The sequence below is a fragment of the Melanerpes formicivorus genome, unplaced genomic scaffold (genome assembly GCF_026170545.1).
Source record: "Melanerpes formicivorus ecotype bairdi unplaced genomic scaffold, bMelFor1.0.p_v2 SCAF_21, whole genome shotgun sequence".
NCBI lineage: Eukaryota > Metazoa > Chordata > Aves > Piciformes > Picidae > Melanerpes > Melanerpes formicivorus.
In genome coordinates, this window is record NW_027142373.1 from 6,366,438 (window position 1) to 6,382,498 (window position 16,061).

At 59.1% G+C, this 16,061-nt stretch overlaps 1 protein-coding gene across 2 annotated transcripts in view; it reads right to left on the reverse strand.

Annotated features, from left to right (window-relative positions):
• Positions 1-15,396, reverse strand: part of SDK2 (sidekick cell adhesion molecule 2) — a 51,384-nt gene extending 35,988 nt beyond the window's left edge. For both annotated transcript variants that reach the window (XM_068151199.1, XM_068151198.1), the window contains exon 1: positions 14,617-15,396. In XM_068151199.1, the coding sequence (XP_068007300.1) occupies positions 14,617-14,920 (304 nt within the window). In that variant the 5' untranslated portion in view covers positions 14,921-15,396. The remainder of the gene's footprint in view (positions 1-14,616) is intronic.
• Between the last annotated feature and the right edge of the window lie 665 nt (positions 15,397-16,061).

Consider the following 16,061-nt stretch of genomic DNA (forward strand, 5'->3'; position numbering starts at 1 on the left):
GTTTCAATAAGAGGGTAATTTTCCTTTGTTTTTATTATTCATTTGGGTAACATATTCACGGCACAGCTCCCTCCCCCCCCCCCCGCCCCCGGCAGCGCGGCAGCCGCTCCACAGCACAGCTCGGGGGGGAGTTTGGAGGGAGGGAGGAAGCGGGAAGACCTGCAGCCAGTGTGGCAGGGAAGGGGTTAAAAGCACCAAGACACCTCTTGGTACCCATGGGGAACCACAGCATTCCTGAGCAGTCACAGCGCTGGGTGGGTGTAGCAAGTGCGGCGACCTCAGCTAGGTGGGCCCAGCTCCAGGGAGGCACCTGGCTAGGGACAGGTGAAGCTCCGTGACAATGCCAGTACCCAGGGAGCCAGCCCTTGGCTAAGTTACATTTTCTGCTTGTCAGATGCCAGCCTGTGGTTGAGAGGCATCAATTTTTCAGTGGCTGTTGGTAAAGCCATAGGGCTGATTGAATGGCACATGTCCATGTGGGCACCGAGGGCATGGCCCTGCTGTGGTGATAAGAGCTACCACAAAACCCCAATGTCCCCACCAGTGTCCCCACACGGGGTGGTGGCAGGGGCCATGCAGGGTGGGTGGCCAGCAGGTGCTGGGGGATTAGTAGAGCTCTCCACCACTGCTGGAGCTATTAGTATTCCTGAGAAGAGGCTTCATCCTCTTAATAAAAAGCAAACAGAATTGAAATGCTGAATGCTCCCAGCACCTGGAGAGCAGTGGAGCACAACAGGCTGCTGAGCAGGAACCCAGGGGACCCAGGCAGCCAGGGGGTGCCAAAGATGAAGCTGAAGCCAAGCCCAAGGTCGAGATGGCATGAACATCCTCTCTGAGCCCCACTTGTCCTCTTGCCAACACCTGAGCTGAGCACAGACACACACACCCCAAATTCACACCTCTGGCCTCTGCTTACCAGCACCCATCTGTCCCTGCTGGCAGCCCCCAGCCATACCAGCGATGTGCCTTGATCCCCACAGCACGCTTCAGCAACCCATGTCCCCTCCAACTCATTGTCTCTTCCACAGCAACTCAATGCTGGCTTCAAATTAAGGAAGGGGTGAGAGGAAAAGTACCAAACCCAGATGCATGGTGATGGAAAAACACCAGCAGTGCTTGCCCACAGGGGCACCAGGCCCCTATGTGGGGCAATGCCAAGATACCCACCAGCATGGGGCTCCTGGCAGAGCCCAGCTTTCACCTCACCACCCTGCAACTGCAGGTTTGTCGGCAAAATCCAGCACCAAAGGGCTTTGTTGCCCGAGGACAGTGTGAGCAGCACCGTGCCAAAGCAGCCTTGTTCCTTTCTAATCTGCTCACACAACCAGCCCCAGTGAAGCGTGGCAATGGTGTGGCCCCATGGGACAAGCCATGTGCGACACAGCACGGTGTAGGCTAAGGTCACTCAGACCAGGCAAGACAGCTCCATCCTCCTCAGCACATCACCCACTAGAGCCAATATCCATCCCAGCATCAGTCCTTAGTCCTGACGGCAGCAAAAATGGCTGGTCCAGAAGCACAGGGGCAGCCATGGGGAAACTTCAGTCATCTTTTTCTCCTCTCAGGCCAGGGGGTGACATGCAATGATCTCTGTCCCCACTGGCACATGGAGCAGTGCCAAAGGAACCCAGCACAATCCTCCCCATGTCCACCCTACTGAGACCAGGAGCTTGAAAACTCTCCTTCTGGCTATTAATCACCAGCCAGCTCTCTGCTATCATCAGTGTACCTGCCATAAATTAATAGAGGCCTTCTTAATCAAATCTTATCTCCTCTCCAAGCACCCAGCAAGCAGTGCTGGGGTTGCTGTCCCAGTCCGCCCAGCCATGAAATGCAATTTCCAATGCTCCAGTGGACTCAGCAGCTCTGCTCCATCTCCTCCTCACCCATACCTGTACCTGTGCCAGCCCAGTATCACTGCCTTGGCTGAGGGACCCAGCCTGCTAACCAGGGAGGTAGCTCCCAAAAGACAAAGCTCCATTTCTTACCCACTTACTGCCTTTACCTGTGGCCCCCACAGATGGCACTCACCTGCCTCACTATTTAGAGGGCACAGACTGAGTCTGGGGGCTCAGTACTTGCTGGCAGCGTGAGGCTGCAAGAGCAAGTGTGGGAAATCCTTCTGCTGGGGGCATGAGAAGGCAGCAGGGCAACAGCACAGCTGCTTATGGGGTCAGCTAAGAGGGACACCCTTGAGCTGCTGTGGCACTCTGGAGAACATCTGGTACCCCATGTCTGTCCCACCAGATTTCCTCTCTCCTCATCCACAAGGTACTTTCCCACTGCACACAGCTTCCCAAGGGCACAGGCAGCTCCAGGATGCCAATGAGGACCCACACACCTGCCCCAGGTGATGCCACCACAGGGTGGCCCCTGCCCCTCGCACATCGCCATCCATCCCGGCAGCAGCCCCGTGCCAACCTCCAACCCCAGACCTCCTCTGAGTCCTATCCTAGCTGCAGCAGTTCCCCCAGTCCCATGGGGGGTTCCCAGACAGCAAATGTGAGCTGGGATGAAGGAAAACCTGAAAATGTTGCCCTACAGCTTCTGCTTCTCTGTGCCGGGGCTGTGAATCACAGCCCTCTGCCACTCAAAACAACCCCACACTGGCTGTGATTTTCTGGCTTGGCAGAGCTGCTTCTACCCTCCCAGTGATCTGAGACTGACATGAGACTGCAGTTCAGTCCCTCCTGCAGCACCCCTGCCCAAGCCAAGCCCTAAGCAGTGGGGAAATGGTGGGCACTGGCAGCCATGCCAAAAAGGAGCTGCTTCTCCTAAAGCGATTGCAGAGCAGAGCTCAGAGGGTTTTTAAAAGAGACAGAACAGCCTGGAGAGCCTCCCTCACTCAGCCCCAATCACGCTGAGATCACAGGAACAAAACATCTTTGTTGCACATAAGAGGTCCCTCAGGCCCCAGCCCCCAGCAGGTCGGTGCAGGGCTGCACCACCTGTGACCAGAGGATACAGGAGCATCTCCAGCAGCAAACCCTGGCCCTGTGCCAGGCATCATGCCTATCCAGCCCACGACTGGGCACCCTGGGAGAAGGGCTGGGGCAGGATTGTGTGGAGATGGCTATAGGGTACTGGGTGCCCATGCAGCCCCTCAGCTATCAGCACACACCCTGCAACGACCTTGCTGCTGAAGCACATCCATCTCTGCTCTGCTGCCTCATGCTGAGCCCATCAGTCTGCTCCCAGCATGGGCATCTGCTGCTCTGCCATGGCAAAGGGGCACAGGCAGAGGCGGGGGTGTCAGCCAAGGGCACACAGCCCCCCTGGGCTCAGGCAATGATTCTTGCCCACCCAGAGAGGTGCGACTGGGGCTGGGCACCTTCTCATCCCCATCCAACCCACTGCACATTTGTGCAATTGCTTTAGCAATTTCCTCACAGAGAAGGAAGAGCTCTTGGGGCGTGGAGTCACCTCCCAGCAAGGCTGCAAGCATGACACCAATGCAGCAAGAGGGGTCCAGCAGAAGAGGGGAGCCAGAGGCACCATTGCCATCCAAGCCAAGAGCCAGACTGGACCCAGCAGAGCCCATAGCTCTGGTGCTGCTGCCCCATTCCTCTGCACCTCCCTCAGAGGAGATTTGTGGTTTCTTACACGCCGTAAGCCGATTGCAGAGGTGTGTTAACTGGATTAGGTGGGAGGCTGAGTGAGATGCAGACCTGGAGGAGCTGCTCAGCAGAGCACAGCTCCTGCCCGTGTGACGCTGGCAGAATTTGCAGAGCCGGCTTTCAAACTGATTTTCTTCCCTTAAGCCTTGGGAAAGGTGAAGCTGCAGGAGGGATGTGAGCTCTGCCACCTCCTCACCCCTTGCAAAAACCCTGCCGGCCTCCAGCACAGGCTAGCAGCAGAGTCACATCCCCACATTGGTCTCTGCAACTATTCCTGTCCTTGGCACTGGCAGTGACACAGGCAGGGTGACACCACTTCGGGCAGCACCAGCCAGGCACCCACAGTGCCTCAGGGAGCAGCAAGATGACCCTGAGCCCCATACAGCTCCATCAGCATCCATATAGCTCCATCAGCACCCACCACCTGCGGTGATAATCCCCAACGGCAGCAGGCACCGGCTCGGTGACAGCCCTGTGGTTAATTCAAACTGACCACTGCAGGGCACAGCCCAGGGAGCATGGCCTCAGAAGCCCCTCCCTGGCTGCACCCAGCCCAAGGGAGCTGCACAAATGCCCCTACCCAGACCCAGCTCAGCACAAAGGGGACACTGATGGGGACTGCAGCAATGACAGAATTCAGGAGTGGCCCAAGGAGTGATGCTCCTCACCTCCTCCCACAGTCCTCAGCGCCACACCAGTGTCACCTGCAAACTGCACAGCAGTTTTGCAAGTGTCACAACACATCCATCTCCACCAGAGCTCTGCCACCACACTTCCCAGCCTCAGGGTGGAGGAAGAGGCTGCAGGTCTGATTTCCAGGGCCAGGAGCACTCAGCAAAGCCCAGGCAGACACCCAAAGTCCCAAACTCAGTCAAGGTGGCCCAGGCATGACACAGCCAGGTCTGCTGTGGCACAGCCAGCACAAACCAGGATCTAGCCTCTTACACCCAGTGATTCCAAGCAAGGCTGGTGCTGCTCACCAGGGCCATGACATCCCCCAGGACAGACAGATGGATGGATGGATGCCCTCATCCTGCACTGCCTCCTGCCAGGCCAGCGGGACACCCTGACCCTGCTGCCATCTCCCCTTCCTCCTCCCACATCTGTCTCCAGGCCCCTACTTATTTATTTATTTGTTAATTAACTGCTGTTTCCATAACAAATGCTCCAGCTTCTCCCAGCCTCCAACAGCCCTGGGGCTGGATTGTTAACTAGGATTTTAATTTGTTAATTAAAAGCAGGATGGCTCCATAACAAGCTCCTCTTCCGCAGCCAGGCTCTTGGAATGCTCAGTGAGCCATTGGCTGAGCCGGGGGCCTCACCATGCCTGGCCAACCCCCCTGGGATGGGGCACATGGGGAAGGGTGAGCACAGCTGCCCCAAGCCAAGGGGGGTTTGTAAACAGGACATTGAGCTCAGCAGCACCATGGTGCCTCCTCAGGATCTCTATTCTGCCCCCAGCAGTGCTGGAGATGATGCCACCACCTCTCTCTGCAGTCTCATCCTAGTAATCCCTTCCCTAAACACCATGCACATCCCCTCAGTCATTAGAGGGTCTCAAAAGTGGTGACTGACCCCTCTCTGCCCACTGTGGCAAAGCTGGGGTTGTGCCAGCATCATTCCCGCTTGGTTCCTGTGCTTTTGCCCAAGGCAGGCAATGCAGGGCAGCCCTCAGCACCCAGCCCAGTGCTGATATTGGCCAGGTAGAGGCTTGGGATACTCCTGGAGCCAAGGAAAAGACGTCAGCCCTGGCTGAGGAACAGCATCACATTGAGCCCCACGGCAAGGCCGTGGCTGGGAACAGAGCAGGGCTGTGTGCCTGCCCGTCCCTGCCTGCCCTCACACACCCAGCCCCTCTGCCTGCCCAGCCCGGCTGGAAAAAACAACATTTCCCCTCACAGGGAACCCCAAACGGTGTGCTCCCAGCCCAGAGGGGCAAACAAGCAGAGCTTTGTGCTCTGAAGCACCGTGCAGCCCCACCACACCCCAATGCCTGGCATCAAACCTGGCCCCAAAAGCAGAGCCCCCAGCATGGAGCTCCAAATCCAAACGCAAGCACAGGAATCTGCAAGAGACCCCTAGCAAAGGGGCCATGTACAGAAGCTCCTGGGGGAACAGGAGAACCCCTCAGCCTGGGGGCACATCCCAGGTCACCATGGGCTGCAGTGAGCCTGTCCCTCCACCAAGCACGTCACAGCTTTGTCCCCAGCCAGGGATCCAGGCTCCGGCTGTCTCCTGCCGATGCTCCAGATCCTCCCGATCCCGCAGCTCCTTCGTATCTGGGTCACTGCTGTGAGTCACGGGCACCCGGAGAGTGACTCAACGCTATTAGAGGGGCCAGATCCTGCAGCTGATTTCCCCAGGAGAGACTCCAAAACGATGAGGAGAACCTCCACCGCCAAACGCCCCCTGCTGCCACCAGCCAGACACTGCCCGGCCAGGAGGTGAACACTCATCCTCCCCCCAGCCTTTGTGGAGCGAAGGGGCCCTTCCTTCCCCAAACACTTCACAGCCAGGATCAGAGCTTCCCCATGCGAGTTTGGGAGAGACAAGCTCCACACCCAGCTGTCAAGTCCCAACAGCCCCAGACCCCAACCCCAGGGTGCTCCCTGCACCGGGTGGAATGAATGGCATACAAACCCAGTGCAGCCCAGCACAGCTTCAGGCTGGATTTGACCCCAAGGATCATGTCAAGCACATCTTGCAGGTATTCCTGGAAGGCAACCACAGCCCTAAGCTGCAATGACTCCCAGGGCCACCACAGCCAAGGTGAGACGGGAAAGCAATGCCACGACCAGACTTATCTCATGAGAGCTCTGACAGCACCTAGGACATCTCTTCTGCGAGGGGCACCCATCCCTGTCCCCCTGCTGTCCCCCAAGCTCCTTCCACCCCCTATACCTCCTAGCCATGCAGGACACTCAGCGCAGCCCTTGCAGACAGGCAGACAACCGCTTTCCAGGCTCGCCCTGAGAATCTCAACAAGGCAGCATTTCCCAACCGACAAAAATATGGCGGGGAAAGAAAAACAGAAGGCAGAAACCACAAGAAAAACCCCACTCAGCCTTTCCCAGGGCGCTGACGTAATTAAGTCCCCAGCCCTGCGGGATGGAAAACACTTTGCCAGCTTCTCCCCCCGTGCCAAACAGGATGAAGGTGCTGGTGGCTGTGGTCCCCCCTCCCTGTGGCACAACCCCAAGCCAGCGGGCACCGGGCGCTCGCCAATGTGCTGGGGAGTTGTCCAGACATCCTTTTTTCCAAAGTATTAATTAGTCACTGCACTGCTTACTTGAGACATGAATAGCTACAGCATGACAGCAAGCACAAAGTTTCCTCTGGAAAAAGCCTTTTCCAAAGCTTTTCCCTTCCCAGACACCTCGGTTAGCAGATGGGGGACAGGAATAACTCACAGCCCGGCAATCCCCCACCCAGCCATCCGCCACAGCCCTGAATTTCTAGAGCAGAGAAGCAGCAAACCCTGGTCACTGCACTTATTTACACACTTGTGGCTCTCCCTGCCAGAGGGCCTTTTACAGCCAAGGCAGCGAGGCCAGGCCAGCAATTCCAGCGGTGAAGCCAGCGCTGCTGCCCAGCCTGACTTGAAGCTTATGGGGAGAAGCCAAGCGAGCAAGGCTCCACCACCGCCCCAGGTGAAGTGCTCCAGCAGCTCATCACCCCTGCTTGCTGCTCCTGCTTTGCTTCCACCCTCCACTGCACAGCTCAGCTCCCCATTGCTGCCCCCCTCCCCTCCACCCAATCCCTTCTTTCCACCCTGCAAGCAAAGAAAACTGAGAAAACAGGGAGAGGAAGGCATCCATCACCTTCCCCCCCTTGCACCCAAGGTGTGCAAGCGGAGGCTGGGTGCTCAGTGCTTCCCGGTGCTCAGCCAGCAGGGAGGGGTTCTCCCAGCGGCAGAGCTCTGAATTAAACATCCCACCCTAATGAGTTGATTTTATTAGTTTGCGAATGCATTGAGAACTCATTATCAAAATAAACATCAATTCACTCCACCGAGCGCGGTGCCACGCACACACACAGCCCCGGCAGCGCTGCAGCTGGGGCCAGCCACAGCTCCCGCCCCACAACGTGCTGCTGCTCCCCTCTGCACCCCAGCCCCAGCACCCACTGCACACTGCCTTCAGAGAGGGCTGCAGGGGCAGCAGGCACCCATCCTGCAAAGCCCCTGGCACCACCAGGTTTGCTTCTCCATGTCAGGCTGGGCGCTCAGCAGCACTGCTGGCTGGGGTGGGACAGCCCCAAGCTAACAGTAAAGACTGCGAGAGGTACCCCAGGACCTGCTTGGTGTCGGTAAGGCAGAGTGAGAACCCAGGTCATGAGCCCTCAGTGCTGCTATGGGACAGGCAGAAATGGAGAGCGCTGGAGGCTGGGCAAACCCTAAGGACGCCCAGTGACAGCCAAGGCAGAAAGGAGCAGCCCAGCCCCAGGGAGCCAGGGCTGGCACACCGAAGCATGAAGCAGGGGCACAGCGGGAGCATTGTCAGGCTCGGCAGGACGCGCTCCCTTTGGAAACAGCAGCTAATCCCATTTCATCCCCCTTCACGGCCATCAGCTGTTTTTCAGGCATTCAGGAGGCGGGTTGCTGAAACCAGAGCTATTGTGTCCACTGCATCCCAGCCTCCTCCAGTCATCCACCCATTCCAGCCCCATGCTGGGCCAGGATCGGCAGCATGTCCACACTAGCTCCTGTCCCAGCACTGTCCCCTGACAGACCTCCATGCACTGCTGGGAGATGGGCATGCAGGACCCACTCCCTTCACCTTCCCCAAGCTCTCAGCATAACTCCATCGTCCAAGCACAAGCAAGAAAGAGAAGGAAGGGAAGCACTGTTCGTCCCACCGTGCGCTGAGATCTGCAGGTACAGGCGGAGCCCTGAGGACCTACACAACCCAGCGCTCGATTGATCCCCGCAGGGGGCATACAGGCGACACGCAGGCTCCCGGAAAGGATGAGTAAGGGACATAAATGACCCCACAAAAACCCAGTTAATGCCCAGTCCGTGCCCCAGATTCAGCCCAGTTTCCTCACCCAGGACGAACTGGGATGGGCTGAGGGCGATGGCACAGCAGGATGGGGACTGACAGTAACAAGCTCCTCCAGCCACCCCAAACACGGGACAAGAGGAGCACGTGGATCTCCAGCCCCATGCTCACCCCAGGGAACTGCCCTCTGGCTCAGGCAATTCAGACCCTCAGATGTAGGCACAGTGCCCTGACCAGTGAAAGGGCTCTAAACCCAGCATTTCCCTTCAGCAGCTTGAGCTATGAACATTAACCACGCTGCAGAGTGCTGGGGGGGGCTTCATCCCTTAGCCAAGGTCTCTTTCCATGCCACATGTCCCCACTCCCTGAGAGGCACAAGCAACACCCACCCTTGCAACCAGGGGTAGCAAGACCCTGCCAGGCAGCCCAGCGTTAGTGAGTATCAAGCATGGACCTGAGTGTCCTAGAGAACCCCCTCCAGGGACCAGCACTCCCGTGACCAAACCCAGATCTCATTCTTGCCCTGGCAGGACCCAGGCATGGCTGCTGCACGGAGCCAGGAGGGCTCAAGGTTACAGACGGGGACTCGCAGGTTGTCATCTCACCCAGCAGTGCGAGAAAGCAATTAGCCATCCCAGCTAAAATTAGCTCAGCCGTTTCTCTCTGCTAATGGTCAAACTCATCAAGGTTTCCCTACACTGGGGGCCTCAGCCCCTCCGCGTGGGCAGGCAGTGATGGATGAGAGCTGATAGAGCTGCTCACGTGTGCCTGCATATGCAGGGCAGCAGGACACCAGCCAGCACCACATCCCTGTCCTCTGCCCACCGTGCCCACAGCCACCTCTGCCCAGCGCCTCAGGTTTCACCCCAGCTGCCATGGGGCAGTGGGAGAGCTGTCAGCATGCTCAAGACAGTTGCCACGCATTGAGGTGGACGATAGGGACAATGACTGCTGGTGAGAAGCAGGGAGGGTGGCTTTGGCATGGAAGACCCCCAGCATTCCTGGAATTGCCACCATGCCATCCCCGTTGCTGGCAGGGATGCCCAGCTGCTGGCATTCACCAGCAGCTGGTCCCAGTGCCCACAGCCTTCCCCAGCCCACGGCGGCTGCTGACCAGAAGGTGACACTGATCCGTGCAAGGCGGTGACAACCCGAAGCAGCTGGCAGCTGTCAGTCACAGCATCCCCATGGATGTCCCCGCATGAGGCCCAAGAGCCCCCCACACCCCAAGTGTCCATTCCTGGGGGGCCTGAGGGCAGGGGTGTAGCCACCCCATCAGAGATGGGAGACAAAGGGGGCCAGGGGACCAGCTGCAGCCCAGGAATGTCCCCTGCCCTCGGCCCCGTTCCCAGGGATCAGGTTTCCCAGTTCCCAGGCAACCCGAGCCAGGCATGGCTTTCCAGGCGCAGGCATTCCTGCACCCCGCGGGGCTCGGGGCAAGGGGAGGGGGCCACCGAGGGGGACTCTGCCTGCCCTGGGTGTGGACAGGTGGTCAGCAGCAGACAGAGGAGAAGGGTGAAGCACCACTGGAAGTGAGGTGCAAGGTATACCTGCCTCAGAACATCGCTGGGAACAAGGTGCAGAGTGCACCCTGACAACTGGTACCACAGCCCCATGTAGGGGTGCCCAGGGCTGTGTCCACACAGGTATCATTGCCAGCATGCCCAGAATGTGAGGGATGCCAAGCAGAGCCAGCAAGGCAGGGAGCTGCTGCCAGCACATTCCTGTCTGCTGGCAAGGAGTAGAGTGGCAAAAACACACCCCAAGTCTGGATCCACCTCCATGTATGGCTTTAGGGATGCAAAGGGTGGAAACCCCAAAACAGAGCAGCAGCTGCAGGAATAGGGAAGGTCCCTGGCATTACCACCACATCTCTAACGACTCTGGGTGACCCTGGCCTGGTGTCCTCTCCAGCAGCTCCACTCAGTGCACCTACACAGTAGAAGCAGCTTCCAGGTCATCACTTTGCTCCCCACACCCACCATCCTGGATCATTCCAGCTCCACTGGGGTGCTGGATGCCCATAGAGTCTTTAGAAGACCAAAACCTGGTGCCATGAGTAGGAACCACAGAGAACTGTGGCTTCCAGCCCCTCTGCACCACCCTGTGCCCACACACCAGCCCCAGCACCACCACAGGAGTTCAGATTGCCCTTTGTTAGCATGATCACATCACCACTGACAGCAGCAGATTTATTACTGGCCTGGCACTGACCATTTTTCACCCAGTGACATACTGAGTCCTCATTACCTCCTCAAGCTTGTTAGAGGCAAGGGGACCTGCTGCTCACCCACCCCAGATGGGACCAAACATGCAAAGGGTTGTTTTTTTTCCCACACAGCTCTGCACCCCAGTCTGTGCAGGGCCTTATTCACCCCAGGCAATATCCTGTGCTGCTACTGCAAGATACCAGAGCACCCCAAAATAGTTTGTGTAGAGCCTACAGTAAAGTGTGTTGGGTCTGGAACTCATCCCAAGGCAGGAACCAGGCACAGCAGGGATCAGTTCCAGGTACAGGCTGGGGACAAGGAAATAGTTCTGTAAAATGCAGGGTCACTCCTCATCACACCACCCCATGAGGCAGCCTCCCTCCTCCCCAGTTCAATTATCAGCATTTTCCCAGGCTCACAAGCAACCTGCAACCACCTCCCTCTCTCCTTCTCTCCTCCAGCTCCTTCATTTGCTCCTGCTGAGCAGAAAAGCCACCACAGCCTAATTCCCATCACCAAGGGACCTGCATCACTCAACACTGCCACCCTGGCTGGCACTGGGGCAGGAGCCACTGGGCTGCACCCAGCTTGTTCAGCTCACTGGCATGTGCCAGCAGCACTGGCTCCTTATGGGCACAAGCCCACAGCCATCCTCCTCCCCCCTGGCAGCCCTTGTCCTGCCTGGTCTCCCCCCAGTGAACTTGGCTCCCAATCCACAGGCACAGTGGCAGTTCCCAGTGCTGCCATGGCTCAGATCACTAGCACCCCAAACCTCTGGGGACCAGCCAGGGCAGCAAGCAGAGCGATGGGACACAGTGACACAGGCTGCCTGGGATGTGATCATGTCCCCTCCTCTTACAGTTATCAGATCATCAAAATTTCATTGCTGTGCCTGGTCACTAATGGCTTCCAAAAACGCATCAAAATTTAATCTTCTCTTCCTCTCCCCTAAAAGCCACTTTCCTTCCTGAGCTGGAGCTTTGCATGAGGCCACCAGCAGACGTGCCAACCGCACTCATGGGCAAGGGTGAGCCAGGGCAGAAGCGTCCACAATCAGCCATCCCTTCCTCAGCAGCACCTTACACAGAAGTATTGGTGTGAGCCCATCACCAGTATCACATCCCCAGGAAGGAGCAGGGGCTGAACCCCCTTCCTGCTCTGCCCTGTGGGACTCCACACATGTGGACATGCCCAGGCACCACACATGGGTGACAGAAGGTGCCAACACCCCACCCCCCCACTCCAGCCTCTAATAAGCCTCTTTGGTGGAAGCTACCCATCTCAGGCCCCTGCCCCAAATCCCGTCTGGAACCTTAAGCCTCCCAAATCCCTCTTGGGACTGGCCACCGCCTCCTCAATCCCATTAGAGATGCTGTGCCAGTGTAGTGGGCCCCAGGCTGTGTCCCTCCAACCACAGGTGAGGAGAAGCTGCATCTTTGGAGGTCACTCAACACACAAAAAAGTGGGAAGCAGGGGGCTGGCACCCCTCAGGCACAGCAGCCGCCTCCCCTCCCCCAAAGCACTTGACAGACCCTTTACTGTCTTGCTTAATCAGCTGAAGGCACCTTTGCTGCAGGTGGGCTGGCAGAAGTGGGCTGCCCATGCCCCATCCAACCATGACAGAGCCCCCCAGCCATGGCACCAGCCCCAGCACAGGTCGCACTGCGACACAGATCCTGCCCGGGCAGCTCTGACTGATTAGCCTTCTACCCGGCACCGCATTCGGCGCCGGGTAATTAGCGTGAGGCCCCTAATCAATAAGTTATTTTTTGCCGTGGCTAATTAATAATTACACAGCACAGACGGGCTGTAATTAAACTTCCATCCCCTCTCTCCTCAGCAGTGCAGGGCCTTTGTTTTACCAACTGCAGGTATTAAAGTGTTTCAACTCGCACCCGGGGAGCCCTGGCCAGAGAGGTCTCACACCATCTCGGGCTCTTCCCTTCTCCATTGATCCCATTTTCTTTGGCTGACTGAATCAATAGCTCTGGCACAAAGCACTGCCAGCCCTGCAGGGATGCCCACACCGGGCTGCCCTGTCTGCCCCACTGCAGTCAGGTTAGGCTGGAGGCCAAAGCTGGGCATCCTACCAGCTCCCTTGCCCCAGCACCCAGCCCACCCCAATGGGCCGCGGTGGCATTAGCAGCCCACGTTTGCTGGGTACCACAGACAGAGAGGTGACCCTGCTGGTATGTCACCGGTGCCATCTGCAGCAGGGGAGATGGGCACATGCCAGGCTTTGGCAACATTCCCCTCGCCACGGGCATCCACTGCTCACCCGTGGCTGCCACCTGCCATGCGGCACCGGGGCCGGGCACGGAGCAATGTCACACCACCCACGGGGACGTGACACATGCTGCAGGGAGCCAAAGCTACAAAGCTGAGCTCCGGCACAAGGAAAGGGGAAGCAAAGCCCCTTCCCCACCCCTCGAGAGGGCTGAAGCACGTAGAGCCCCACTTCTCCCACCCCATGGCGAGACCCCACAGCTCCCACGGATACATGGAAGGAGATTGGGTCACGCCGGGAACACGTCCCGCAGGCGGGGAACACACAGAGCACGGGGGACCCGCCAGCCGGAGACGCCAGCCAGGAGAAGAGAAACTCGGCAAGGGAGTGAATCAATCAAAGAGACCTTCACAGCTCCCCACACAGGGCCTGCCCGGATAATATACTGCCGCTTTAGATGTTATGTTCTGAACTTAATTACTGAGAAATTATAGCAGTGCTGGGGGAGGCTCAGGGGGAGCGGGAGGACGGCAGCACACAGGGACTTCTGGCTCCACTTGCTGCCGCAAACAAGGGCAAGAAGTGTCGCGGGCAAGGACCCCTGGCACTATGCCCCACTGTGCCCCCCTCCCGTTTCACTGCCTGGATCTGCTGGGTCCGAGTGGTGGGGATGGAGGCGACCGTGCTCTTGACAGGAGCCTCTTCTGCAGCTCCCCGTGGAGAGGGCACGGGACCCCTACCATTTCTGAACCCCACCTGCACTCTTAAGGGCCACAAACTATTTCTACATCCCCATCGGGTAGTGGAGCAGCTGAAAAAACAGACCATGCCATGCCAGAGCCCCAGAGGCGAGGTGTGGAGAGGAACTTGCCCCGCACAGCATTTCTGCCTCACCCCAAGGACTGGCTGGGTGCACAGGGAGCCCCGGGCACCCATGGGGGCTCAGGGCTGCAGATCCCCTGCAGCCCCAGCCCCCTGCCTGCTCCCACCGGCTGTTTGGAGGTCGATAGGACCAACCCCAGGGCAAAGTCTGTTCCCTGGGAGCTGCCCAGATTTGTGCCCCAGGTCTTGGGGTGCAGTGGGGACGCCCCGGGAGGGGATTAAATGGTTGCCTTCACCATCCGCGGGGGATGCTCAGCCGTCCGAAAGTGGCCCAGGGCAGTTTTCTACCCCATGCTCAGCACAACGTCTCTCCCCGATCTCCAGCCTGGGGGGCCAGTTATGGGGCAGGATGAAGGAGGCGACAGAACACAGCCCTGCTGCTCACCTCTACCGAGCCTTCCCGGACACTGCGCTGTGTTCGGAACCGAGGGGCTCCGGAGTCCAGCTCCTGGGGTGGGGGGGCGTCTTCTTGAACACCAACAATGCTAAGACCCCTTTTCCCACGGCAGAAGCTCCGAGATCACCTCAGCCCCCACCCTCCCGCCTGGCACAAAGCTTCCCCAACGTGAGAGGGTGAGCTGCTCGGCTGAGGGAAGCAGCACTTGGACCGTCTCCGACTCCATCCCTCCGTGGTCAAACCCCAGTATACAAATCGGCACTGGAGGGTATCACCCCCTTACCTTGGGCGCCAGCTCCCGGGAGGCCGGGCAGAGTGAGCAAAGCAAAGCAGAACAACCCCCAGCTCCCGAGCCGGGCCATGGCTCCGCCGAGACGTGGCTGCGGGGATGGGGGGAGCACAACTTCCCCGACTTTATAATCCGGGTGGCTGCGGCACCGCTCCCTGCTGCTCCAGGCACCCGGGAGTCCTCGGGGCTTCGGTACAGGGACACCCGCAGCAGCGCTGCTCGGGAAGGGGGCGGTGAAGACGAAGGGGTGAAAGGCTCCTCGTGGGGCGGGGGCGGTCCGCAGGCAGCTCCCCACCATGTGCAACTTCTCCGGCGACGTGCAGAGCCGAGACCCCCAAATCCGGAGCGGGGCCGGCAGCCGAGCCCCTCCCCAAGCGTTGCGCCCCGCGTCAGGGAAGGGGACAGGAAGCGCAGGGCTGCGAGCCCCCGGCCCCTCCTGCCCGCTCGGGCATCACGGGGGGACTGGATCCACGCCGCTCCCGTAGCCGAGCGCACTGCAGCCGCTGAAAAGTTTGGGGTCTAGGGGTAGGGGGCGGCAGGCGGCCCCTCCCCAGCGCTCAGCTCCTGCCTGGGGACATCTCCACCTCGGCGGCTCCGGGCGACGGGGGTTGATTCTCCCCTCGTTGCTCCCCGGCAGCCTCACGGAACCGGGGAAAGTGCGGTGGCGGCTCTGGGTGGCACAGGGACCGGCTCGGAGCCGCCGGCAGTGCGCGGCAGGAGGGCTGGCGGCGCCACGCCGACCCTACTCGGCGCTCCGGCCGGCTGCCTGCTCCTCCTTGCGCGGCTCGGCGGCGGAGTGAGCCGCGGCGGCGGAGCTCGGCGGAGCCGGGGGCAGCCCGAGCCGGGGAGGCGGGGAGACGACACGGCTCCGAGCGCTACCCAGCGGCCGCGGACGGGTGCGCACAGAGCCGCGGGGGGAGCGGGAGCGGCGGGCGCGTCCCCCCACGTCCGCCCCCGGTTCGTGCGGGTCCCCGTCGTCCGTCCCCCCCCGCCCCGGCTGTGGAAGAAGCAGCTTCTCTCTGCAGCTTTGGTCCCTCCAAGAGCCTGGAGCTGCCCCCTGCTCCCCGCGGCCCCTCGCGGGGAGCAGAGCATCAGCGCATGCAGAGCATCAGAGGCCGGTCCTTTGGAAGGGAATACAACATGTCCCCGATGTAGCTCACAAACAACACTCACTGCCACAGGATTATCAAAGTGAGCAATTTAAGGATCTCAAAACGTAAAAGCTCTAACCCCCGAGATGAGCAAATAGCACCTCCCAGGTAACACATCACCTCTTCAGGCCTGATCTTGCAATTCCTCAAGCCCAGACCGTCTAACAGGATCAGGCCTTGGATGCACATCTCAAACATAACTGTTCCTTATACCAGTACAGTACCCTGCATTAGGTGTGGGAGAGCAGCTCAGTGTTAACACCCAAGGACCTACACCATCCACACAGA